Below are 24570 nucleotides of genomic sequence, written 5' to 3'. Positions count from 1 at the left end.
GATATCATATATTATTCTGTTCATTTTATTTTATTTAAGAAGGGACAATTAAGGGACTATTAATTAATAGTTAATTAATTAATTAATTAACAGGAGCACTCATATAATTGTGCCTGATTGAGCCATACAGGCTAATTTTCATCTGTGCACCCTGGCAGGTTGATGGCATTAAAAGAAAACATACAAGAGCACATAAGCACAGATAGAAGCACATAGGCACAGACTACCCCACTACTCCAGATTATGGTAGCATGTTTGATTTTCCAGTAACCACTGTTTTGTAGATTTGGAGAAAGAGTTAAGAGATGTGATCGTCCTTCGTCCTGTTTTCATACTGTTCCAGCCAGGTATGTGCTGCTCGATATACACAAGTAAAATATCTGCAGATTTGATCATGTTTTCACAGTTTAAGAAATATTTAGTTTTTAAAAAAAGAATCATGCCATTGGTGTTCACTACAGTTAAATTGTTCTTAATGTAACTAAAATTAAACTCAATTTAATTCTGTTCACAACTTCTGTAACATGTGTTTTGAATGTGAGTTATGTATCTATTATAATGCCTAAATATTTAAACTTGTGCACTACTGATAGTCTTCTCCCTGGCTCTGCATCTCTATTTGCAGACTGTGAAAAAAACATACAGATTTTGCTTTTGTTAACCAATTTCAGATTTTCATATTGACCATTGAAGCTGTTAGTTCTTCTGCGGGCTGCTTCGTGTTGTTAGCATGTAGATATGTGACCGTATGAAGTTACAGTAGGTGGACAAACTTCAAGTAGGTCATCAATATACAAACTGGACCCAAAATTAAAACCTTGAGGTACAACGAACATAATTATAAACCATTTGTTTTATCGTCTATGGGAACACATTGTTTTTTTATTTAATAATGTCTCCTTTCAAATTTCAGCTATTTTTATTTAAAGGAGCAGTGTGTGTATAGGACTTAGAAATGGAATATAATATTCATAACTATTTTTCCTTAGTGTGTATGTATCATGGAGCGGGTCCTCTTCTATGGAGTCTGTCATAATGCACTGCCATGTTTCTACAGTAGCCCAGAACAGACAAACCAAACACTAGGTGACACACAACAAATTCTAATATACAAAGATTACCTTTTTAAAGAAATATCTGATATGGTCAATATGACCATATTTATGGGTAAATATCACCTGAATTAATGTAAAAATCAAAAACCCTCACTGACATAGAAATGAATTATTGTTTGTCTTTTCCACTAATATTAGGTTAGCTGATACACACCAGCTAATAGAATAATTGTCACAATTTATGGGTTTTGTTTTTTATTATTTATTCTCTGCTACCATACCATCTCGACTGTAATTAGCTGATTTCGGGTCTCAGCATATAAATGATGTGGGACACAATGGTATTCAGTTGGTTGCAATCTGCAACTTCACCACTTGATGCCACTAAATCCTACTGTAGAATAATGTTCTTACTATTTGCAGATAAATATAATAAGAATGTAAAAGGTTTCCATAAGAGACCAAGTGTGTTTTGGTGTATGCGTATTGCACAGAAGGTTTAGCTCAAGCCATAACTATAGAGTAGTTAAAGGTCATGAGTCGTGAGCAAAGTACATTTAGTAATAATAACAAATGAAACAGGAACAGAATGTACCGCTTCGCGTGAGAGCAAATGAGGACGAGACATAATACTGTGGCCCTCTGGCGTGTGTTCTGTGAAAATAACAGTCCCGGTGCGGGAGAAGAAGAGGGGGCCCAAGAAAGAAAGTATACTAGATGAGGGGAAGAATAGATCGGGGCTCACAAGGTCTGACAGTCTAGCGATACGTGGACCGGCTCTGGATTTTTTGTCTGTTACTAGGGAAACTTAGTCTCCGCGTGCTTTGTGATCCCACAGATCTGTGTATTGTAACTCTGATGCTTGACTGATTAAACAAATGTATTTGACTTTATCTTATCATCTTATTTGGCTCTTGCTTAGGATCAATGTAATACCAATTTAACGAATGCGCGGGATATATAAGTCTTTTATTGGAGTCAGACACATTGTCCCACAAATTCACCATAACAGCAGTGCATTTCTATGAAGTAAAATGTTGTCTCCACTTACTTTTTATATATATGTTACTATGACATTTTATTAAGTCAATGTATATTGTGGTTTATGAATAAGGTCAATATATAGACATTATAATCTAATCACAGTAAAATGTTAGGTTTCATTTGTTTGTGTTTTCAATCGATAAAGTTTAATTTTGTTGTTCCAGTGCATATAAGAAAAGAACACCATAAACAAAGAATAGGATTCCACACTTTTTTATTCAACCTTCATTCATTTCTCACTGTCTTACAGCAGTTTTTACAATTACATTGCAGTTATCCAGTAATGTGCAGGCCAATATAAGGTAACCCCCTTTCTTTCAAAACCCCTCTCAAGTACTACATAGCATTAGCATGAACGCTGGTAACAATACATTCAAAAAAACACATGGGAAGTATAACAATAAGTGCACACGAATTGTGGGCTCAGTTACTTTGAGGGAAGATGCGTTAAAACCAAAACGGAGTAAAACACAGCAATCAGTACGACTTGCAGGGCTAACGGAATAAAATGTGCGCATAAAATCAACTTTAAACAACTTCAGCAAAGCTAGCTTCAATTAGAGCTGGTATGTTTTTAGTAAACGGACACGAGGTGTGAGGTATTAAGGTGGAACACTAAGTTTGGTTTAATGGAAAACTTCAGTAGGATTTCATGTGCGTCTGATTGAATGATCAAATGTGTGTGTGTGTAGTGGTACATGTAGTATGATGGGGTGTGTGTGTGTGTGTGTGTGTGTGTGTGTGTGTGTAGTGCTTTAATTGACTACAGCAGATGTGCACATCTTGTTGATCCCACAGGCATTGGACCCCCTGTATAGGTAGTAGTAACCCTGTATGAGAGAAAGAGAAAAACACATATACAAGACAGTAGTTAGTGTTACACTGTATGGTGCAACCCAGCAGAACAACACCAGGCTGTGGTCCTGTTAAAGGGGTGATAGAACGCAAAAACGATTTTACCTTGTCATAGTTGAAAAACGACAGTTTGGAGGGTAAATAGGACATACGTAGAACCTCAAAGTCCCATTGACACTCCTTTCCTCTGCAAATCTCACAATTGGAAACTGCTGCTGAAAACGGGCCAATCTCAACAAAGCTAAAAGTTGACGTCAACTCCTCAACTCCTAGTCTTTGTCACGCCCCAACATTTGCATAGGCTACACCACTGACCTGAGGTCAGCTTAGTCTTCTGAATCTAGCTAGGTCACGCAGATCTCCAGAGGTCCGCTATTTAATTACTAAATTCACTTATGAGACTTTGTTATGCGAGAAATCAACTATATAGAGGTCAAATATGGGCCGTTTTACGAAAATTGATGGCTAACTGCAAATTTTGTCCGACTGTGTGTCGCAGTTCAGCAGGAGCTCAGCAGGCTAACGTGACAGCGGCCGGTGCTGCCTCGCCGCCCGGCGTGTCCTCCTTCGTAGACCCCGGCCTGCTGTGAGCTAGATGGATCTCCGTCACGACCGGAAGCCCGCGGCGCTCCATACCTGCGCAAAGTCACCGTTTGTGGGTTACTGGACTACCAAATGCCAAGGCCCTGACGAAGCTCCAGGGCCTGCAGCTAGCCGCGATCTTTACCCATAGGATTGAAGGGACACCAGCAGGTAACGAAACCCCTCCTATTCACAAAAATGCATTGAATTGAAATCGGACACAAGCGTTTGTAAGACCTTAGGGTAGCTGTTATAGAAGTGGTGTGACGAAATTCAAACTGTAAATATATTATAGTTATGCCGGCAGCCGGGCAGCTCCGTGGAGCCCCAAGCCCCGGTTGTCCAGTAACCCAGAAACGGTGACTTTCTCCTGGGTATGGAGCGCAGCGGGGCTGCCGCTGTCTCGTCAGACTGTGTGGAGCTCCTGAAATCCGACACGTCTTACCAAATTTGCAATTAGCCATCAATTTTCATAAAACGGCCCATATTTGAGCTTTATATAGTTGATTTCTCGCATAAAAAAGTCTCAGAAGTGAATTTAGTAACAAAACATTGCAGTGTCTGAAATATGAGACCTGCTGTCTCGTCTCCAATGTGTTTCTATGTGGTTCGCTCAAACCAATCAGCGCGCAGCTCATCTAAATATTCATGAGCATACCATATTTGGAAGAAAAGCTCTTGTTACAAATAGAGCCATATTCACAGGGTAGTTAAGGACCCATAAAATAGCATTCGGGCAATTTTAAGCCCAACCAATGTTACATACCCTATTAGGAGACCTTAAGGAACTGTGTGAAATACCCTATATAATCATTCTATCACCCCTTTAAGGTCTTCCTGTGTCAAATTTAAGAGTGGTGACTGTTTTATTTTAGTTTCAACAGTCTATGGTTTTTACTTATCTTCTTGTCAATTTAAGACATTCTAGTGAGAGCTTTAATTTTTATTAAAGTGCTCATATTATGCTCATTTTCAGGTTCATAATTGTATTTAGAGCTTATATCAGAATAGGTTTACATGGTTACATTTATTTTTCTTTTTTAAACACCATATTTTTGTCGTACTGCACATTGCTGCAGCTCCTCTTTTCACCCTGTGTGTTGAGGTCTCTGTTTTAGCTACAGAGTGAGACCTCTCACTTCTGTTCCATCTTTGTTGGGAGTCGCACATGCGCAGTAGCTAGGTAAGGACTACTAGCCAGTCAGAAGCAGAGTATGAGGGCGTGCTACGCTAGCAGCTAGGCGAGCATTATAACGTGTGTTACAAAGTGACGGACGGTCGTCACGGAAGTAAAGGCTGGACTACAATAGAGCTGTTTGGAGCAGTTTGTGAACAGTGTTTTCTGTTGGAGATGGTAAGTCCCTTTGGGGTGGACTTTGGGCTTTTTCACTTTGTAAACCTATAACGTGCACAAAAAAGATATGCAACACAATAAAGTAAACGGAAAAGGGCAAAAAGCATAATATGAGCACTTTAAGAATAAGAATGTGGGTCCTGGTTGCTACGTTCAAGAAGAATAAAGTATTGTTTTATTATACTATTAATGCCTCTTTCAACCTTTCTCTAATCTACAAACAAAGATTGTTAGTGGGGTTGTCTTACCTGCTCTCCATAATCCTCTCCCCAGCTGTTTTTGATGGCCCAGAATGGGATACTTTGACCTGAAAGCACAGAAGCATTAATACAAGAGTAGGAACTGGGTAAATTAAGCCAAGATAAAAACACTTACGTTCTCCGAATCCCACCAGCAGCACAGCGTGGTCGATCATCCAGGAGTTGCAGAAGATCTTCAAAGGGTGAGACACACCCTTCCTGTAGAACTAAGACATTTAAAAAGACAAAAAAGAGAGGTGATGGCAAGTGTTTTATATTTTGTATTGATTCAGTCATTGCTGTGGTGGACAGAACTGCTTACCTGCATGGCAAAGGCATTCAGTGCAACAGAGATTGGTCCATTCTCAGCCAGCCAAGCAGCAATTTCTGAGGAGAAAAATAAAATCCATTTAACAGCTCTGTTTCAAACTGCCACACGGCTGAATCGTCTTCGCAACAGTTGATATACCTGCAAAACCAACAGCCATTTATCTCCACATTACTTCATTACATATATCTAATTAGTTTACTTTCAGATTTAAAAAAAAAAAAAAGCTTCTTGGTGTGTTTTTTAGTAATATTACATGTTGACATGTTTGTCAGTGCTTAGTCTTCCCTTCCGTCTTCATTCCCTATCCATTGGCTCAGCCCACTCACCCTTCTCATCTTTGGACAGCTCCACAGAGCTGTTGATGTAGGCGGCCACCTTCATGGTGGTGAAGTCGCACTTCTGCTTCTTCCCAGTGTAGGAGTAGTCAGTCTCTGTCTCCAGGCCACCTAAACAATACATGAAGGATGATGATTAAATGGTTTAGGTTTGCACTCAGCATCAGCATAAAGCACATGTGTGTTTTTGCAGGCTGCTCAGAGTCAATCAATTTAATAAAATGGGAATAGCAAGCTAAAATGTTTCAAAATGGTTACACACATCACTTGTCCTCCACCCATGTCTTTCTTACCCAGCTTCTCAATAGCTTCATAAGCATTTGACGGCAGCCCTCCTTTGCATGCCTGGTCTAGCCCATCACAGTCAACCAGCTCTGTGGAGGACAAATCAATGAACCAATCAAATCATGGATTTTATCTGCAAATATAAACAGTGATTGTTTTCTGCAGGAAAAAGTTATTGAATTATTGTATCATTTGTGTTTGGGCCTGTTCACGTGTGTGTGTGTGTGTGTGTGTGTGTGTGTGTGTTACCTTGTTCAGAGAGGGACAGCAGCGACCCATTTTTTAGGAACCACTGGCCTTCAATGTTGCCTGTCACAGAAAATGCCCAGCAGGATCCACACATACCCTGCAAGACAGACAGACAGACAGACAGACAGACAGACAGACAGACAGACAGACAGACAGACAGACAGACAGACAGACAGACAGACAGACAGACAGACAGACAGACAGACAGACAGACAGACAGACAGACAGACAGACACACACACACACACACACACACACACACACACACACACACACACACACACACACACACACACACACACACACACACACACACACACACACACACACACACACACACACACACACACACACACAGGAGGCAGGAGGTATAATTTATTCATTAGTAACATGCTGTTCGGTACGACTGCCCTATAAATAAATCTGTTTGTTGTTACCTGGTTCTTAACGGAACTGACAGCTCCATGATCCCGCCAATCCCAGCTGGCAGGGGCGGGGCCTCGGGCAGGAGAGGCCGGTTTCATTGGTCGATGAAGAGTCCATTGACTCAGTAGTGGGTTCAGGTATGCAGAGCGAAACTCTTCCTCTGGAGAAAAACCGAGGGAGAGCCATCAAACTTTTGTGTTAATTTTTTTTAAAAGAGCTGATGCAACAGAAGGTACATTTCCTCATTGGAAACTGTGTGGAAATACAAATGCACACACATGCAGACACGTACCAGTTAGGTCGCTGAACTTGGTGACTCCGTACTCAGCAGAACCTTGATCCAAAGACTGGAGCTTCTCTGCAGTTTTCAGGTTCTGGTGGAAGATGCGCAGACGATGATCTGCCTCTGCAGGATCAAAAGTCAAATCAACACAAAAAAACATTTAGTAAAATAATCTCTTTAACTGCCCTGTTTATTCCCTTTTTACATTTTATGTGATAGTTGCAAAACACGAGAAGGCAGAGGTGGTTTGGTAGTAGGCCTGCACGATTCAGGGAAAAATATGAATCACGATTTTTTTAGCTTAGAATTGATATCACGATTCTCTGCCACGTTTTTTTTCTCACGAAGTGTAATGTTTATTGCACACATGAACCATGACAAAACAAAACAAATTGGCAGTACCAAACCGAAGTACAAGCCTGTAAACACAGAGGCTTCAATGAATACAGAAAATAAAGTACATACTGGCTATTTAAGTAGAGTAGGCTACCATAAATAGTGACATATAACACATTGAACTAAATATGGCCCTGATACAGGCTCTATCTGAACTCCTTGAACATGTCTTTACAGAATTAAAACATGTCTTCAGTTTCTTCAGCTTCAGTCTCTAGAGAAATGGAGTTTGTCAATTGCCAATTTAAATACGGTATCAAAAACAGAATGATTTCTTAGCACACTCTTCAGCTGTCTTATCAAAATAAAGGCCGAAAATGTCCACAAAAGCAAAAAAAAATATCGAAGGAATTTAAAAATGAAATTGCGAACAGATTTTATAACGATTAATCGTGCAGGCCTATTTGGTAGGTGTGTTGATCTGGATTGTTTTGACAGGACACATGATTCTGAATGCAAAGCCACACATAACTTTTCATTTCCATTAACAGTCTCACTTGTAGTGATTTTTAGAAGGTTTTGGACTTTTTAAAACCAAAAAGCAAGAAACAGTATCACTACAGCCCCCTATCTCTTTTATCAAACAACCAGTCAGTCCTTATTATCTTCCCCTCACTGACTGAGACAAACAGTTTGTCTGTCTGCACCTGTTTCATCTTTTTATTCTCTGAAACGTGCATGCATATTCATGTGATTAAACTGTCGTGTCATGTTGTGGTATGATAACACAAAGGGAAAGCTTAGACAACATCAGGTCATAATAACCAAACCTGTTCATGTATAATTATGTTTGTCTCTCTACAGATTTAAGGAATCTAGACAGCTAAGTGATAAGGGGATGTTTTGTTTCAGGACTGCCTCCTTTTGGAGGTCGGTGGGCCTGCCACACTTCTGCATACTTCCCAGAGAGAGAGAGAGGCTGAACCAGGCTTTAGCATCTGTGTCTTTGTTTACCTTAAAGGTTCAGCTAAAGAGAACGCCTCCAGCATGGCTTTAAATACACCTTCAGGAAGACAGGAACTTCAGAGTGTTGGGATGACACTGCACAATAACACACTGTGGTTAAACTGTACTGCCTGCTTAATTCTCTCAATTGAGTGTTGACTAAATGCTCCTGTGTAAGACATCAAAGTCTCTAATCTTCTTCACATATGTGAAATGAGTTGTGCTGCTCCTGAGTTTTTCCCCTAACAGTCATGATGCCTTTAATGTCTTGTGTGGGATTCTTTGCCATTTTAAATGTAGTATTATTTATTTATTGTTGACTACACGAGATATGCAAAGGTTCCGAATGGATGGGGGATATTTACCCTCATGTATAGGTTTTCATAAAGGATGAAGGGCTTTATTTGCTGTTATGAGAAGAATGTGAGTGCATAAAGGGTTCAGGCTGTGAAAACAGGAAGGCGACAAATGATGCTAATGTACAATATATGTGTGTCAGTCACTCACTCACCCTCCTGGCTGCTGTAGACCTTATTGTATTTAACCATGAACTCTTTGAACTGGCCCAACAGCTCCACAGACTCCTGCCAGACAAACACACAACAACACATGACCTCATCATCCATCTAAAGATCAAGCTGATGATAGCAGTTTACACAACCAATGGATTGCTGGAGTATATTCGAGGCAAATAACCAGATGAAACTTAGAGGCCGTTTACACGGCAACGTTTTCAGCATAATACGCAAAAGTATTTTTACGTTCTGGCTGTTCGTTTACACGACAACAGCATTTTGGGGGGCTGCAAACGAATCCTTTTGAACCGAGTTCCAGAGGGAAATCTTTGGAGTACGTAACTCCAGTGTCGCCATGTAAACTAGCAAAACCGGTCTCTGTGGAGCCAGAGCCAGAGAAGCGGCGCACTCTCATCCCCACCTACCCCTCACCTCCCAGTGAAGGTGGACCTCGGCAGCCCATTCAAAACACCGCCGTCTAAACGTAAAAGAAAAAACTTTTCACGTTTTTAGATTGTTGTCGTGTAAACGTAGCCTTAATATCAACATTGTTGTCAGTCCTGTTATATGTACAGAATAGGACGTCACTTTTACCTCCAGAGGCTGGCTGGTGGATGCATCCACGACCTTGTTGGTCTCTTCTAGTTGAGGTTCAACTGCTAAATAAAAGACATCCAGGACAACATGTCATGCGTCAATGTGCAAAATACATATATTCATGTTTCATGTGTCCAAAAATACATTGACTCTATGGATTTCAAATAAGTGAGTCTATTAAATGGAAATACATGGGAGCTGTAGAACAGTTTTTGACATGATACATTACTGCTTGTAAGTCTAAATCAACATTTATGGGTATACTCATCACTATTCAACCTTATACCTCGTTTATCTATTTGGTATAAAGCATCACCTATCAGAAGTAAACATTATTATAACATAACATATAAATGAAGGCATTATTTAGTCAACTGTTTTGGGCAACATGCAAAGTTTAAGGCCAAAGCAGAACAAGATATGGTCAAAATGAAGGGAACATTTGCATAAAGTCTTTTCTCCATGACTATGTCCATGCCCTGCCAATCATTACAATTAGATCATTTTACTTTTCTAGGAATCTTTCTTTACAATGGTGGTTTAAAATGCCACTTTAAAGATTATTTTTTTTGCATATACATTGTTTTAAAGGTGCCGTAGGTAGGATAGCGAAGATCCAGGACTTAGCCAAAAAATTTGAACAACAACAACTTCTCAGTCCTTCCCCCCCCCTTTCCGCTAAAGCTCAAATGGTCTCCTAAGCCCCTCTGTAACCACCTGTAACCACCTAAACAGTAGGCCAACAGTGATTACAGTTAGGCTCCGCTTGTTTGGGGTAAGAATAAATGTTAATGATAACATTGCAGAGGAACCACAGTCACTCAATGTGAACCATACCTATGTTTTTCAGCTATACTTTGACCAAGGGACAGCTGTAACCAACAACTATGAATCACAGATATTTACTGATGAATGTGTTTGGCTGCTGACTGACCTGTAGGCTGGCACTTCTGTTTGAGCAGAGTTGAAGTGCCCTGCCAGGGAATGTCCCACACTTCGAACACACACACCTCGGTCTGACATAAAAAATAAAAAAATACACAGGACAGAGATATTCTATATTATAAAGAGGAAATTGACCAGACTATGTTGTCATATACAGTATATTGTTCTGAAAATAGATCGAGAAAGTGGAATAATGTGCGCTGCAGCCAAATCTAACAACATCAAAGGAGCAAGTTATTTATGTGTCTTGTTTTGTGTATGCATGCATGTGGCCATGAGGCATTAGTGTGCTTGTTGGGGCTACTTCAAGTCAAACTCAAGTCACAAGATCAGATGACTGATGACATCTCTGCTGAACAAACAGAACTTCACTGCCGCAATAATACACTGGTACACAATTAGATGCACATTCCCATTTTTGATATTTTACAAACTTGTTGGAGAAATCTACGATTCTAAAACCATAACTATTCTCACACACACACACACACACACACACACACACACACACACACACACACACACACACACACACACACACACACCCTACCTTGAGTTTCTGTAACTCGGGATAGAAGTCACAGGCCCTGAGCATGGTGGATTTCTTACATTGAGTGTTACTCAGTTCCACTGTTATGGTGTAGCGGATACCCTTAACCAGCTGTAAAAACAAACAAATACACACATACAGTGGTCATTTTTAATTTACAAACAATTAATATTGCCCTTAATAAAGCATTTAGACATGACTCTGATCGTGTTTAAGTCTAGTGGTTATCCAATACTTGTGTTTGTACCGGTATTTGGATGACATTAAAACAGACTAAGCTTTTTTTTGTGAATGTATTGGTATCTGGATGCTTCTTTTGCTGCATGGATGGTGTCACGAGGCCATACTGCACTGCACAGATCAGGCACAGATGGATGCGATTGTGTCAAAAGGGCAGGTTAAACTCAACGATATAACTTCCGGACAGAATAAAAAGATCAACATTTCGAGAGTGTAACCTTTCCTTGATGGCCTTCAGAAAGCGCCAAAATGAAATTGTTAACAATTCTGTGAAAGCTAAAACATAAAAAAATGTACGTCTCCGTATGCATAAAGAACATATACCGCAGTGAGTCAGTGACCAGATTATACCATTATTTTGAAGGTAAATCACCTTCTTTCCGGCTTTTGTTTAGCTAACTCTTGCTAGTTTAACGCAGCTTTAAATAACCCCAAATCGTACTGTTGTTTACAAAGATTTATGTAACTAATTACTACAATGTCACAAATCATTATACAACCGTAATTCTTTATCCACACTAGTCTGTTATGCCAAAGTAAGACGCCACAGTGCTGTGAATAAATACGTTAAAATAATGCTTAAATACACCGTATTTGTTTGTTAACGTTACCTGTTTGGTGGCAGAGAGGAGCCGGCTGACTTTGCGGAGATGCATGGCGTTGGAGCCCTGGTTGTAGCGCTCCTCGGCGAACGCCAGAGCCTTCTTCAGGCCAGGGTCGGACTCCTGTAGCCGGATAAGAGAGCCTGGAGGCCCGAACAGAGGCCGGTCGATGTCCTCACCAAGCCCGAAGACCGAGCCCAGCACGGCGGCCAGGGACAACCACAGGATTACCGGACAGCGGAATCCGACTACCATGTTGGCTCCGATGTTGTCAGAAAGAAAATGGACCAGCGTCTTTCTTCAGTAAAAATACGAATGTTTTCTTTTCCTAGTAGACAAATTGATGTTTGGTTATCGACAGTTGGTGACGTTAGTGTTGTTGCAAAACAAACTGGGATGATTGAGGTTGTGGGAGGAGACCGCTGGTATTAATGGACGCGGTGTGTTCAAGAAACATTGTCGCTTTTAAATCCGTAATTAATATATAACATCACATAGGACGAAAAGAAAAATCACCTAGTGGTCGCACATGTATTGGTGACTGCAAGGTGATAATATCTAATATATTTTTCTTTTAAAAAGTAACCTCTTTTACCACAATTTTATGCCTGGCGCTCCTTACCTTTTAAATACCAATTTATTTTGTATTTAGAATCCCGCTGGAAATCTTTACTAAAATACAGTTTTTTGTTGTTACCTTTTTCTCAAAAAAAAAAGAAGATAAAATCAAATATCAATCAAATATGATCACACCATTGTAATTACAGCCAATAACCAAACATGAATACATTCACTAGAGGGCGACAAAATACCGTAACTTTCTTTCTGGGGACTTTAATTTTGAAAGTAAAAGATCCGGAAAGCTAACGTACATATTTAACAAGGCTGTCTTTAACAGGCTGTAGTTGTTTTCTTTCAGAGCTACAGATTACATGCAAGTATGATAATAACGTACAGGTTTGGATGAGTATTAATTTGCATTTATATAACACATTTAGCTAAGCTTTTAGCTAAGTCAGTTTGCTTTTGTGGACAGGGCACTTTTATTGTGGAGGATTCTGTCCGGAAGTGTTATTGTTGTTGTTGTTGCGACCGCTGGCGAGGCATAGGCGCTAGCGCTGCTAGCACCTTGTGCTGAAACATCTTTTGACAATCGCTAAGCTAACATTTTAAACGTGCTGTTAAAGGCTGGCCGAAAACGTTTAACTCCAATCTCTCTACTTCATCGCGGGGCAAATAACGTTAGCTGTCACTTTACCCTCCGTGCGACAAAATTGCTGTCGTGAACGTTATGACTAATTTATTTTTAGGGATCAGGTTGTATTCTTAGCATTAGCCTCCGAGCAAAGCTCTGACTGGCAGACATGGAGAATCGGGGGATCGAAGACATGTTTGACTTTCGTCGGTAAGTGAGCTAGCTAGCAGCCAGCTAATGCAACGCTAATTAGCCACAGTTGCACTAACGTTACGGCCTTATATCGTGTGTTCAAGAAATGCAGTAACGTTAACGTTATCATTTTATAGGTGACATATATCGTTTTTTAGCTAACTAATGTCACTTTAGAAACCTTTTAAAAACATGCAACTAGCTAACGTTAGCTAGCTAGCTAGCTGTGTGGCGGTGATGTTTACGTACATTTTTTTTGCTAACGTTTGTTTTACAACCGTTTGCATTGCTTTCAGTAAACGGAACACGCTGGGTTAAAATGTAAAGGTACATGCCTCAACTAGGTAACGTTAGCTTAACCTTACATGGGTGTTGGTCTTGACATCGTAAAATTAACTTAACGTTATTCTCTCTCTCGCTGAAAGTGAAGTTTTCTGACAGACCCAACTTCTATAACGTTAACGCGGACACAGTAACGTAACGTTAGGCTGAGATGACATTTGTACCTCTGTGTACTTGAATATCTTTGCCATAAACGTCAATCAGATTTGAAAAGTAAAAGTTGTGCTTCGATAATATAACGTTATCGGTACTCCAAAATGGCCCATCTTTTACATTCATGCAGGTGGGACATAAGGCCTGTAGATGCACCGATACAGACTACGGTGTCGGATTTCAGGCCAGAGTACGACTAGCGAAATCTTGGGCATTTAGATGTTCTCCTGCACCTAACCCCCAAGACACTCACGTAGAGACACGTGTAATAACATGTTGAAAATGAAAGCTGATGAAAGGACTGATTTAATGCGAAACGAAATTCTTATTTTAAATGCAACAACAATGAAGCAGCCAAGTGATTCTTTATTCTTCAGCAGTGCATCATTTACATACTCTAAATTTACAATACAATACAATAGGGGCAGAATGTAGAGATGGTCCGATACCATTTTTTGCTTCCCGATTCCGATACCTGAACTTGCGTATCGGCCGATACCGAGTCCGATACCAGTGTGTCATATATGTTATTATGTTTTAACAGCTGTATACTACTATCCCTGTATGGATGTGATATGATTTCTATCTTTGTTGTCAGTCTGGCTCAGGTGAAACATGAACAAACTCAAACAATGAACGCCCCAGAACTTTGTTATTCTCCAGTTTGACAGTCAGTTATAACGGAAAAAGAACATCAATAAACTACTTTAACGTAGACTTTCTTCAGGGCTTTATTACGTGGTATTGGATTGGTGCATAAACTCCAGTACTTCCCGATACCAGCGTTTTAGGCAGTATCGGAGCCGATACCGGAACATCTCTAGCAGAATGTTGAGTTATTGTGTGATATTATAGCGATTTGGCAGTTAACCGTGGTGTGAATTCGATGAATTTGGTGGTTCAGTGCAAGTATTGAAATAAATGCAGCCCATACATTTCGTTTGCTGCTTCCTATTAAAATGTGTTCATTGCTTTGAGTGTGATTCATCTGGTATGATCTCACCAGCAATTACATTTGACCCTCTCCCAAGTTTCATCCACTGCATTTAAAAATGTTGTTTGCAACTCTGATTTTTTAAATTTTTCTTTGCACAGGTTTCCCAAAGATGCAGGTGTTCTCCTGCTGTTGCTGATTTACTTTCCAGTTGGCATCTGTTTGATGTTAATACGGATTTTTATTGGTGTTCACGTGTTCTTGGTCAGCTGTGCACTTCCAGAGAGTTTTGTTAGAAGGCAAGTATTTAATTTATCTATGAACACATTTTCACTCTCAGCAGTAATACTACTTGTAAATGTGGCAGCAGTAGCTGTAGTGGTAATCATTTGGTGTCATTCTTAATAATCGTATTCTAATAATATAAAAGTTTGTCATTATCATAATTTAGGTACAAGTAATACAATTACAAGGAAAAACGGGGAGAGTTAATGCTAACGCACACTTTATAATGCATACTGTGTAAGTCATTAACATAATTGTAGCATTGAGTGAGAGGCAAACTCACAGCTGTAATGACTGCATTAAACTCAGCCACCCTATAAAACACCATAAAGGCTAGTGGCTGCTTAATATATTTTCTATGGTATGTGTCTGTTACCCTGTAACCTCTTGTAAATTAAACCTGGCTCTCACCAATTTCCATGTGTAATTAAAGGGGATGACTGTGGGATTAAATAACCATAACGTATGATTAAATAACACCTGTAAATTACCTGGATGTTGCTGTAAGAGCGGTGAGAAATTGAGAAATTGTTATTGAGAATGGCCCACTGCATGTTTAGACGATACTGCCTCTTGTCTTACTTTAATTTCTTTGTTCTCTTAGATTTATCGTCAGGGTTATGTGCTCAGTCCTGGGGATGCATGTGAGACAGAAAAACCCCCGCTCCAGAGACAGAAACACCAAGCTGTACATATGCAACCACGTCACAGAGTTCGACCACGTCATCATCAACCTTCTGACCCCCTGCCACACTGTGAGTGTTTGAATTTTAAATTTGCTGAACTGTGTTATACAGTATGTTTTAAACATTTTAGCCATCTCTCCTTCGTAAGAATGCTACATGTTGCCTGTACCAGTTGGCACCTGTCAGCACGCTCCAAGGTTTCCACGCATATGCTGAAAACTGCACCATGTTTAATTGAAAGCTGTATTCATTACACTCTTGATAGTCATAGATTAGCCCCGTGAAATGACTAATGGCTAATTTCTGTAGTTTCCTTGTGCTTCTATTTGTGTCAATAACTGGTGCACTGGCAGACGTTTATAGATCACCTACATGTCAGTGTTACATTTGCAGCACCGTGAATGTTCTCCTAGAGAAACTGCAAGTACGAAAGTACTTTTTCTGTATGTAAACCAGTGGCTGCAGATGACACATCCACATTTGCAGATGAGGCGGTGTGTGCACTCGTGCATGAAGCATTACATGCTTAGTAGGGTTGTGTACCGAAACGCGACGTAAACGGTAGTAACGAGACCGAATAAGAACGGAAATTTCGGTTCCTCATTTCAGTACCGGGCTTTTTTTTCTTTTCAGAAGCGTCGCTGCACGGGACGCTACGTTACCGTTAGCTAGTAGCTGGATTAAACACAATGGTTAAAATGCTGACAGCTTACGTTAAGCGGTGTAAAGTGTGACTGTATTTCCCTGTAGAGGAGTCCAACAGCGGGACGTAACAGTCTGACTGCAGCTGCCGTTGTCGGAAAAACAACACAGACGGTGCGTTCACTGGAAACTCGCCAGCCTCGTGGTGCATTTTAAGTTATTGTAAAATACCCTTTTCCCATCTGGTGCTTGTTTTTGTCGTTTTACCAGCAATTTACTGGTGAAATAAGTCATTGTTATAAGTTATTGTTATTACATTATTAATCAATCATTTAATTTTGACCATATGGCCTTAGCAATAAACAAGCCGTTCTTTAATGTCGCCAACTGTCGTTTTGTGCTCCTTTTTTTATATTTTATATAATAAACATTATAAATACATTATATATATTTCAGTTTAGGCACCAGCACCGTTTTAAAAGTATCGATTTAGCCCCTATAGCGGAAAAAACCCAAACGATACCCAACCCCAATGCTCAGTGTCCAGGCCATCATTGATTTATTTGTTTGACCAGTGCAAATTATGGTATTTTACTGTTGAATCTTTCTCTGTCTCTCTCTGCTCAATTAGCCTCAGTTAGAGGGCTCCACTGGCTTTGTGTGTTGGGCCAGAGGCTTCATGGAAATCCATTCAGCACCTGGCCAGGAAGCAATAGGAGAGTCTCTTCAGAGGTACTGCTCTACTGAAGGCACCCCGCCTTTGCTCCTGTTTCCTGAAGAGGACACCACAAACGGCCGTGCTGGCCTGCTGAAGTTCAGGTTAGTGCTAACACTTTTGTTGCAGGACCCATCTACGCTAGAGGTGTTGAAATTAATCAAATAAATCGATGCATCGAATCGTGGACATGGACGACGCTGCATCGATAATCGGCCGGGCCATAATCCATTATTTCTGCTTACATTTTAATGTATGCCCAACAACCTTTCTGTTTACATATTCTGGTATGTTTTGCACATTCAGGAAGTGCCATGTGCTCAGTGCTGTAGTTTTATGTATCTAATTTATTTAGTATTAGAGCACTGCAGAATGTTTTGTTTTTGAAGCTTGAAAAGCTATGAATTAAATCTCCTATATGGCTTTAATAGAAAAATGTATTTGACGCATCGAGATATTGAATCGAAGACATGATAATCGTAATCGACTCGGGAGATCAGTGAAGATCCACACCTCTAATCTACGCAGCGTTTGATTCATGTCACTAAGGAGGACGCTGTTATTATTTGTGAGTGGAAATTGTTTGATGCAGCGTGAGCAGAAAGTATGACTCACTGAGGATATGTAACATTTTTATCCGCAAATTCTCCTTTTGCTCTCTTCTCTCTGGTCATTTGCATTTACCTACAATAATGAAACCGGACCGACAGCACAGCAGTAACTGTTAGGGATCTATCTGTGTGTGCACATATTGTTTTGGCCTCATACTCATGGTGTTGGTTGTAGAAAGTGATTTTATCAAGCCAGCCGCAAATTATCATTCCTCTTCCATGGCACTTTGAGATAGAGATTAATTACTTTGGCGGTTGTTTCCCCTCCCTAATTTCCCTCTAGAGTTCTATAGGCAAATTAGTGTAAGGAAGTGAAAACAGCTGCAAAATGGATTCATTTCTATCGTTAATTTGAGTAGCTCAGAACCATGTGTACTATTTCTTCTGCTGAGGTCTCCGGAGATTCACTGAAACCCAATAAAACTTGGAGGAGCACTTTATAATAAGATCAAGAATGTATCGCAGTGCTTTTGTTTGCAGAGTTCAGAAATGTAGCTTATATTAGTTTTTCACCACACACTTAAAATGACTAAATCAGTACCAAGCACACCACCAGTTTGCTGACTGATTGCCTCATGATTCTCAGTGTTACTTTATAACTATATTCTAATGAGAGAAATTCAACATGTTCAGGATTGTATTTCTCTTCAGTAAAGTCAGATTTTGTTCACCAACTGGATGTATTTTTCCCTCTCAGTTCCTGGCCTTTCTCACTGACTGATTCCATTCAACCTGTGGCCTTACGGGTGACCAGACCGTTGATTGCTTTGGTAATGTCATTTAAACTTGCATTTTTAAGACACAAAATAGAGTGAAGGGATAAGATACAAAAACAAGATGGACACCTTTACCAACATATGATCATTATACAGTATTCACGGTTTAAATCTTGAATGCTGTCTGAAATATCTCGAGCTCATAGTGTTGCACAACAAGTACAAAGAGAAGAGTTTTCTTAATGTCGTTGCTAATGATGACACAAAAACCATGTAACAACTAGAGTGCCTATAACAAGACGCTGAAATGCAAAATGTTAGAATGGATATCAATAGGGGAAAATAATATGTTTTATATTCCATTCCCACCTGTGGAAAATAATTACGAAATGAATAAACTTTCCTGGAAGCAACAGCAAGCTGATTAGTGTGGGCTGCTTAAATGTAATCCAGCCATCTCGGTACCGAGAATAAATGTGACTTGTGATGCTGTGTGCGACACTGGCTACAGCTGAGCCTTTGCAATCAGTGAAGATATTTTTAAATACCTGCAGGTTCTCCTGGATTATTGTCCATATTCTCTCATGTCACACTACACTGTACTATAACAGTATGGTTAACATCATTGTATTTTGTCTGTCCACAGTGCACACCTGAGTCAAGCTGGCTGACGGAGCTCTTATGGACATTTTTTGCTCCATGTACAGTGTATCATGTAAGGTACTAAATAATTTGTATCATTTCTATCAGCAATTGCTTTTGAAAAGTTGAATCCTGATATTCTGCAGCTGAGTGATCAACAATAATCCAATAGTATTTTTCATGAGGTAGTATTGTGGAGTTTTGAGTTATGTAAAGTAGATCTACTGAGACAAAAAGGACAAAAGAAAACTCCCACCCCAGCACATCTTCTCTGGCCAGTAATGTTGATTAACCAGCCCCAGTTTCAAATGGTTTTAAAGGTCCAGTGTGTAACGTTTTTAGTTGTTCATTATCAAAATCTGTTGCCCGTTCACAAACTTTTTTTCATGAATATTTACCACCACCATCAATTCCAAGTATTCCTATTGGCTTGAAATTTTACATTTGCATTCGCATGAACTGGGGCAGACGCTCCATATTCATGCTCCATCTTGAAATACGTTAGCAGGTAAAGGCTCTGACACACCAACCCGATGACAGACTGTCGGCAGAAAAGGCAGTCGGACTGATCAGTCTCCCCGAGTTGGTCAAAAAAATGCCTCAGAACACACCGAAACGACGCTGACTTGATGTACGTTCTGCGCGTGCGCGAGACGTAATACGTCTCCATAACAGCAGGCGGCGCTAATCTGTATTGTCGCCCAAAAAAATGAAAACCAGCAGCTGATTAGATGAATGCGTCACATGGGTCTGGCTTCTCCCGAATTTCAAAACGGACCATAATGGCAGCTTGTTCGGAATACAATCTTGTATTTTACAAAAATAGTTCACCGAAACTAGCCTGACAGGCCAGACCCACATCAAGATGTTGGGTCTGGGAACTCACCATTGACGGAGCTCAATCCGAGGGGCGGGATAAACGGTTGTCTTTCAAATTCCCTCTGCACACAATAGGATAGCGCTACAACCAACCAGAGCAACGAAGAAGGTAGCAGAGCTAGTTGATAGATTAAACCTTTGCCGTATCCGGTCGGCAAAACTCCGAACACATCTTCCTTTTTAAGAATGACTTCAGAGACATTCTTTGTTCTTTTCTCAAAGAAAAGCTGAACTCCAAGTCTTCCAGAGCCACAGCCAAAGCCGATTTCAAAGACCGCTGTTCCCAGCAGCAGCAGCCATAAGCCCGCCCACCGACTTTATACACAATGTGATTGGCCCGGCCAGAGTTTGGTTTTTTCCAGCTCGCAAGCCAACAGAGAGTTACTAGACCCCCCTGGCTGCAAATTACATTTGCTGGCGCTAGGGTGGTCTAGATTTCTAGACTACACCGAAACGTGTTTCTGAAAACATTTTAAGCGAGAAATAGGCCGTGCAGTTGCTGAATCTGTCTTCATTTCAGATCGACAAAGGTCAGTTTAAACGATTTTCGTCAGATTTTGAGAGGCGTTCATCTCGCTCGTCATTTCCGGTAATTGGTCATTGAGTCCGACTGCCCACTGGCCGATTCAACAAGTCAAATCGGCCCAAATGAACGCCGACGGCTCCTCCTTCTCCTCCGACTGACGACGGCACGGAACACACCAAACAGACTTGGGTCACCGACCTCGCCAGACTGTCCGACGGCCAATTATCCGGTTGGTGTGTCAGCGCCAGGACATACAGGACATACTGCGCCGCCTTTCGAGTTTTCGCTGTCACATGATAAACTCAAAGGTGCTGCTAATGCTGCTAACGGGTATCGTAGCTTCCCGGCCCCGGCAAGTTTGAAGAAGGAAACATGGAGGACCACACGTATTCAAATCCAAATTTCAGGAACAGGAGTCTTCTTCTTCGCCCAGAAAAAGAAAAAGGACATTGAAGAGAGCAAGAGACTGACGTCATCGGAAAAATGAGCGAACATTGGAGGTGCCTTCCAAAGATGGAAAGACCTGATGAAGGAAAAGGGGGATCGAAAGAGACGCCGAACGGCTCCTGTAGCTGTAATACGTACTTTGAACTGCGTGGCGTGAGAGAGTTGATTGCGATGTATGATCTCAACGCTAGATGGGAGACATTCACCACACATTGGACCTTTTAAAACTAAATTGGTTTTGTTTAATTTAGTATTTTTTAGTTCTCCGAGTTCCAAATTTAGTTTTTCAAATTGACTTCAAACATTTCTTTTGCCACAATTGTTTTGTTTTGTTTACTTCACGTTGCTTTTTTTTTTTTTTTTTCTCATCCCAGCTGGCTCCCACCAGTATCCAGACAAGATGACGAGTCCAAGCCGGAGTTTGCCAACAAAGTCCAGGAGGTAAAACCAATGTTTGCCAGTTGAGTGGATTCATAAAGTGTTTGATTTGTAACAGGTAAAACAAGGACCAAGTCACACCATTTGTATCCAATTTCCTGACCACAGCACCCATATCCAGATCCAGGTCTCTCATTAGTTGACTGCATGGCTCTTGCTGTAGTTCCCTAAAAGCACAATATATATTCTGTCTCACTAATTGCCTCCACTCTTCTGCCTTTGTGCTTGCGTCGTACGCTAAAGGTGTGTCTCAGAGTATGCGTGTCTGTAATTTCAGCTACTAGCCGGTGAACTTGGCGTGGTCTCCACCAAGATCACTAAAGCTGATAAAGCAGAGCACATCAAACGGAAAAGGCACACTGTACCACAAACGTCTACAAGTAAGTCAATTACATGAACACGACATGTAATGGTGCGTTCTATTATTCTCAACGAACCGACTCGGACCTCGAATATGACGTCACTTCCATACTTCCAGCGTTCTGGTATGTTTTGCGTGTCCGAGTTGGAGAAAAACATGGACGCCACCCAGAAAGCTGCTGTTGCTGTAGCTCTGGCCGAGGACCAGGCCAATCCTACAAGCTTCTAGCACTTACATTACATTGTTTGATTATGATTATGACTATTACCCCCACCTTATCAAAACGCAGCCATTTTGACTTTATTACTATTATTAAAATGTTCACTTTATTTCATGTTTTAGTTTATCTTCTATTAGCAACGCTAGCCGCATTTAGCAACACCCGTCATTCAGTATCGCACTCACAACAAGACCGATTCCCATACCCACAGGCAGTGATACGGACGCAGTAAGGTATTGCAGTAATACGAGTGATTGAAATCGTCATTTAAACAACCAAAGCGGTCCAAAAACAATGAAAACAATTCATACTTCAAGTCACACAGGGCGCAGCCATCTTGGATTCCGTATCGGAATTCTTGCTCGGTGTCCTCAAGGGTTGTCCGAGTTCCGAGCTCAGAAATCCGAGGAAAGGGGGCGTGTTGGTGCGTGTTGCTAGGCAACGTCTGTCTTCCTAGTCGGAACTCGACTCGGATAAATAATAGAACGCACCGTAAGGATCCAGCTGTTTTTTTATTTTTTGGGGGGGGTGCTGACAGCTGTTCTTTTCCTTACCCTAGACGTCAGACCTGGCTCTATTGGTCTTGGTTTCATGGTCCAGAGTTTGGGTACGGATGATCATAGGATTGCTAAGATGGCCCAACAGGTAAAGGAGGTGCTGCCTCATATCCCACTGAACGTCATCGCAAAGGACTTGGGTAGGGCCTAGTTTCAGTGAACGTTTACATTTCCACATACCCGACAACCCATTGGAATGTGCTGTCATTTATTGTTCACTCTGCTCTAGCCCATTCTTTCAGTTTCTAACGCATCCTTTTAAAATCTTGAATAGGCTTTCAATTGCTGTGGACTTACAGTTGTATCTTGATTGTGTACAGCAAAGACCAACTGTGTTGACACCACCATAACAAATCTGCTGGAGAACAAAGAGGAAAGTCCAATGGAAGCAACTGGCACATCCACATGTGGGTCTATGAACAGCTCCTACTCCTGTGGTTCTTCTCCTGCCATAAAGGTTTGACCATTCAACATGATTCAACATGTCTGAGCTCTCTAGAATATTACTAGGGAATTATGAGTTGCATAGAAACAATTCAATGTTGGAAAGTCTAGTTCAGCTACTTAATCTTGTGAACGGTTGATTGATTTTATCTGTCTTCAAATGCAATTCATCCATCTTGTTTTTTATTTTTTAAACTAAATTGAATTCCATTTTCTTTTCATCCACAGCCCGCTGCCAAATCTTTCGGGAAATCACCAGTTGACAGACATTTGTCTCTCCAAGAGAGAAAAGATGCGCTGTATAATTTTGCTAGAAGGTGAGTTTTTCTTCATCATAAAGAGATTGTATTATTTGGAAGAGGAGCACAATTTGTCTTAATGTTGCAGCAGGAGAATGGTCAGCTACACATGGCGGCATAAAATATTCCACTCGTCTCTCAGCTATTGTTTTAATCAAATCCTAAAAGACCTCAGAAAAAAAGCCAAAGCTGCTTCATTATGCACAACAACTTGCAGTTGTGCAGAAGTAAACCGGTTTATATAATATTCATTTGGTTTGAGATTTACTTTGATTTCATTCCTAGGATCACGTCTGTCGCCCAACACTGATTCTACATAAGCTCTTTTTACACATGAACTTAATAATTATAATAACTATAACTTTAAGATAAAAAAAATAAATAAAAAAACACAAGACAAGCTCTTTTTACATATGAACTTCGCACAATGTCCGAGGAATCTGGTCTCGAGTGCTGCAGAAAGGGTTACACTGTCACCGAGCTGTTTGTAATTTGGTCATAAACGACCGAGTCTCTGAATTTGTCTTTGTTCTTTGAATTTGTCATCTGACGATTTCGGCGTCGGCCCCTTACCGACAGAAGTTCCAGAATCTCGTTGTCTCTTAAATTAGACATTTTCATTGCCGTCTCATGTAAATTACCTTTTTTTTTCTTTACCCTCGATGTTTGTTTTCTTCCGATTTTGCGAGTCGCATGAAACGTCCTCAACATGCCCACTGCTTGCTCCGAATTCTCACACTTTGGGCTCAATTGTAGATTACACAGACTTCGTACTAGGGAGGCCAAAACATGTTTGTAGGTTAAACTACTGCTCCGAATAGTTATTGTATATATAGTTATGTACATGGAAAAATATACTCCCAGTGGGTCAAATGTTACATTGACACTTAAAGCAGTGAATTGCTGTTTAATCTAGGACAAACTATTACTCTAAGACAGAAATAATTCAGATATACTGTAGAATCGAAGTAGAAAAAAACCCTTTAAGATGAGGTAGAGTGTGTGTGTGTGTGTGTGTGTGTGTGTGTGTGAGATTATACTAACTCTTATGAAGTAAACGCTGACTTTTGGATTTTATCCGTTTTTCCTCATCTAGACGCTACATTGAAAAACACGGATTGGATGAAGAAGACTGAACACACTTTGGGTCAAGCCATCATTAAAAATATGTCCGAGAGAAGCATATTCAACTTGCATAGCTGTCTTATTCGAATGGTGATTTTATATTCCGTCAACAGGTTCTGTTTCAAAACAGTTTTTGTTAATTGCAAACAATGGAGACAAGTATTCAGAACAATTATGTTGATGGAAAGGGTGATTATGCATGTTTAATTCTTCATTCTGGCTGATACATAATTTTGATAACAATTTGTATTACAATCCACTGACTGTGAATCATCTATTTATTTTTATAATGTCCAGAGTGGTTGATGAAAATAAAGTTCAGCTTGACCTTAA

General features: G+C 40.4%; 2 protein-coding genes and 1 long non-coding RNA gene across 4 annotated transcripts; 2 read left to right on the top strand and 1 right to left on the bottom strand.

The window, feature by feature from the left end:
* The first annotated feature begins 282 nt into the window (after nucleotides 1-282).
* LOC144524709 (uncharacterized) lies at nucleotides 283-8820 on the top strand. The gene is made up of 3 exons (XR_013502632.1): nucleotides 283-347; nucleotides 3454-3707; nucleotides 8287-8820. It is a non-coding gene; the product is annotated as an uncharacterized LOC144524709 (long non-coding RNA).
* Nucleotides 2297-12239, bottom strand: ctsf (cathepsin F). Of its 2 annotated transcripts, none has more exons than XM_078261155.1 (14): nucleotides 11838-12239; nucleotides 10987-11097; nucleotides 10426-10507; nucleotides 9489-9550; nucleotides 8891-8963; nucleotides 7048-7161; nucleotides 6767-6915; nucleotides 6330-6426; nucleotides 6089-6169; nucleotides 5787-5906; nucleotides 5452-5516; nucleotides 5266-5356; nucleotides 5139-5197; nucleotides 2297-2929 (listed from the first exon to the last, which is right to left on the bottom strand). In XM_078261155.1, the coding sequence occupies exons 1-14, from the start codon at nucleotides 12081-12083 to the stop codon at nucleotides 2855-2857; spliced, it is 1425 nt and encodes a 474-aa protein (XP_078117281.1). In that variant the 5' UTR covers nucleotides 12084-12239; the 3' UTR covers nucleotides 2297-2854. The 2 variants fall into 2 exon arrangements, with proteins under 2 accessions (XP_078117281.1, XP_078117280.1); XM_078261154.1 differs by having other exon boundaries at nucleotides 9489-9553; nucleotides 11838-12238.
* Nucleotides 12240-12905: 666 nt separating this feature from the next.
* Nucleotides 12906-24570, top strand: aup1 (AUP1 lipid droplet regulating VLDL assembly factor). The gene is made up of 12 exons (XM_078261153.1): nucleotides 12906-13233; nucleotides 14806-14943; nucleotides 15534-15684; nucleotides 16889-17076; nucleotides 18281-18353; nucleotides 18946-19019; nucleotides 21168-21234; nucleotides 21509-21611; nucleotides 22372-22509; nucleotides 22690-22826; nucleotides 23042-23130; nucleotides 24209-24570. The coding sequence occupies exons 1-12, from the start codon at nucleotides 13193-13195 to the stop codon at nucleotides 24246-24248; spliced, it is 1239 nt and encodes a 412-aa protein (XP_078117279.1). The 5' UTR covers nucleotides 12906-13192; the 3' UTR covers nucleotides 24249-24570.

This window comes from Sander vitreus, chromosome 10, assembly GCF_031162955.1.
Source record: "Sander vitreus isolate 19-12246 chromosome 10, sanVit1, whole genome shotgun sequence".
Lineage (NCBI taxonomy): Eukaryota > Metazoa > Chordata > Actinopteri > Perciformes > Percidae > Sander > Sander vitreus.
This window is presented reverse-complemented; position numbering and strand designations above follow the sequence as displayed.

Coding starts and splice junctions, on each gene's coding strand:
- aup1 (XM_078261153.1), top strand. CDS start 13,193: ATGGAGAATCGGGGGATCGAAGACATGTTTGACTTTCGTCG. Junction 14,944..15,533: donor CCAGAGAGTTTTGTTAGAAG/GCAAGTATTTAA, acceptor TTGTTCTCTTAG/ATTTATCGTCAGGGTTATGT. Junction 22,827..23,041: donor GTTCTTCTCCTGCCATAAAG/GTTTGACCATTC, acceptor TTTCATCCACAG/CCCGCTGCCAAATCTTTCGG.
- ctsf (XM_078261154.1), bottom strand. CDS start 12,083: ATGGTAGTCGGATTCCGCTGTCCGGTAATCCTGTGGTTGTCCCTGGCC. Junction 6,170..6,329: donor GCTGTCCCTCTCTGAACAAG/GTAACACACACA, acceptor TGTCCTCCACAG/AGCTGGTTGACTGTGATGGG. Junction 5,357..5,451: donor TGAATGCCTTTGCCATGCAG/GTAAGCAGTTCT, acceptor TAAATGTCTTAG/TTCTACAGGAAGGGTGTGTC.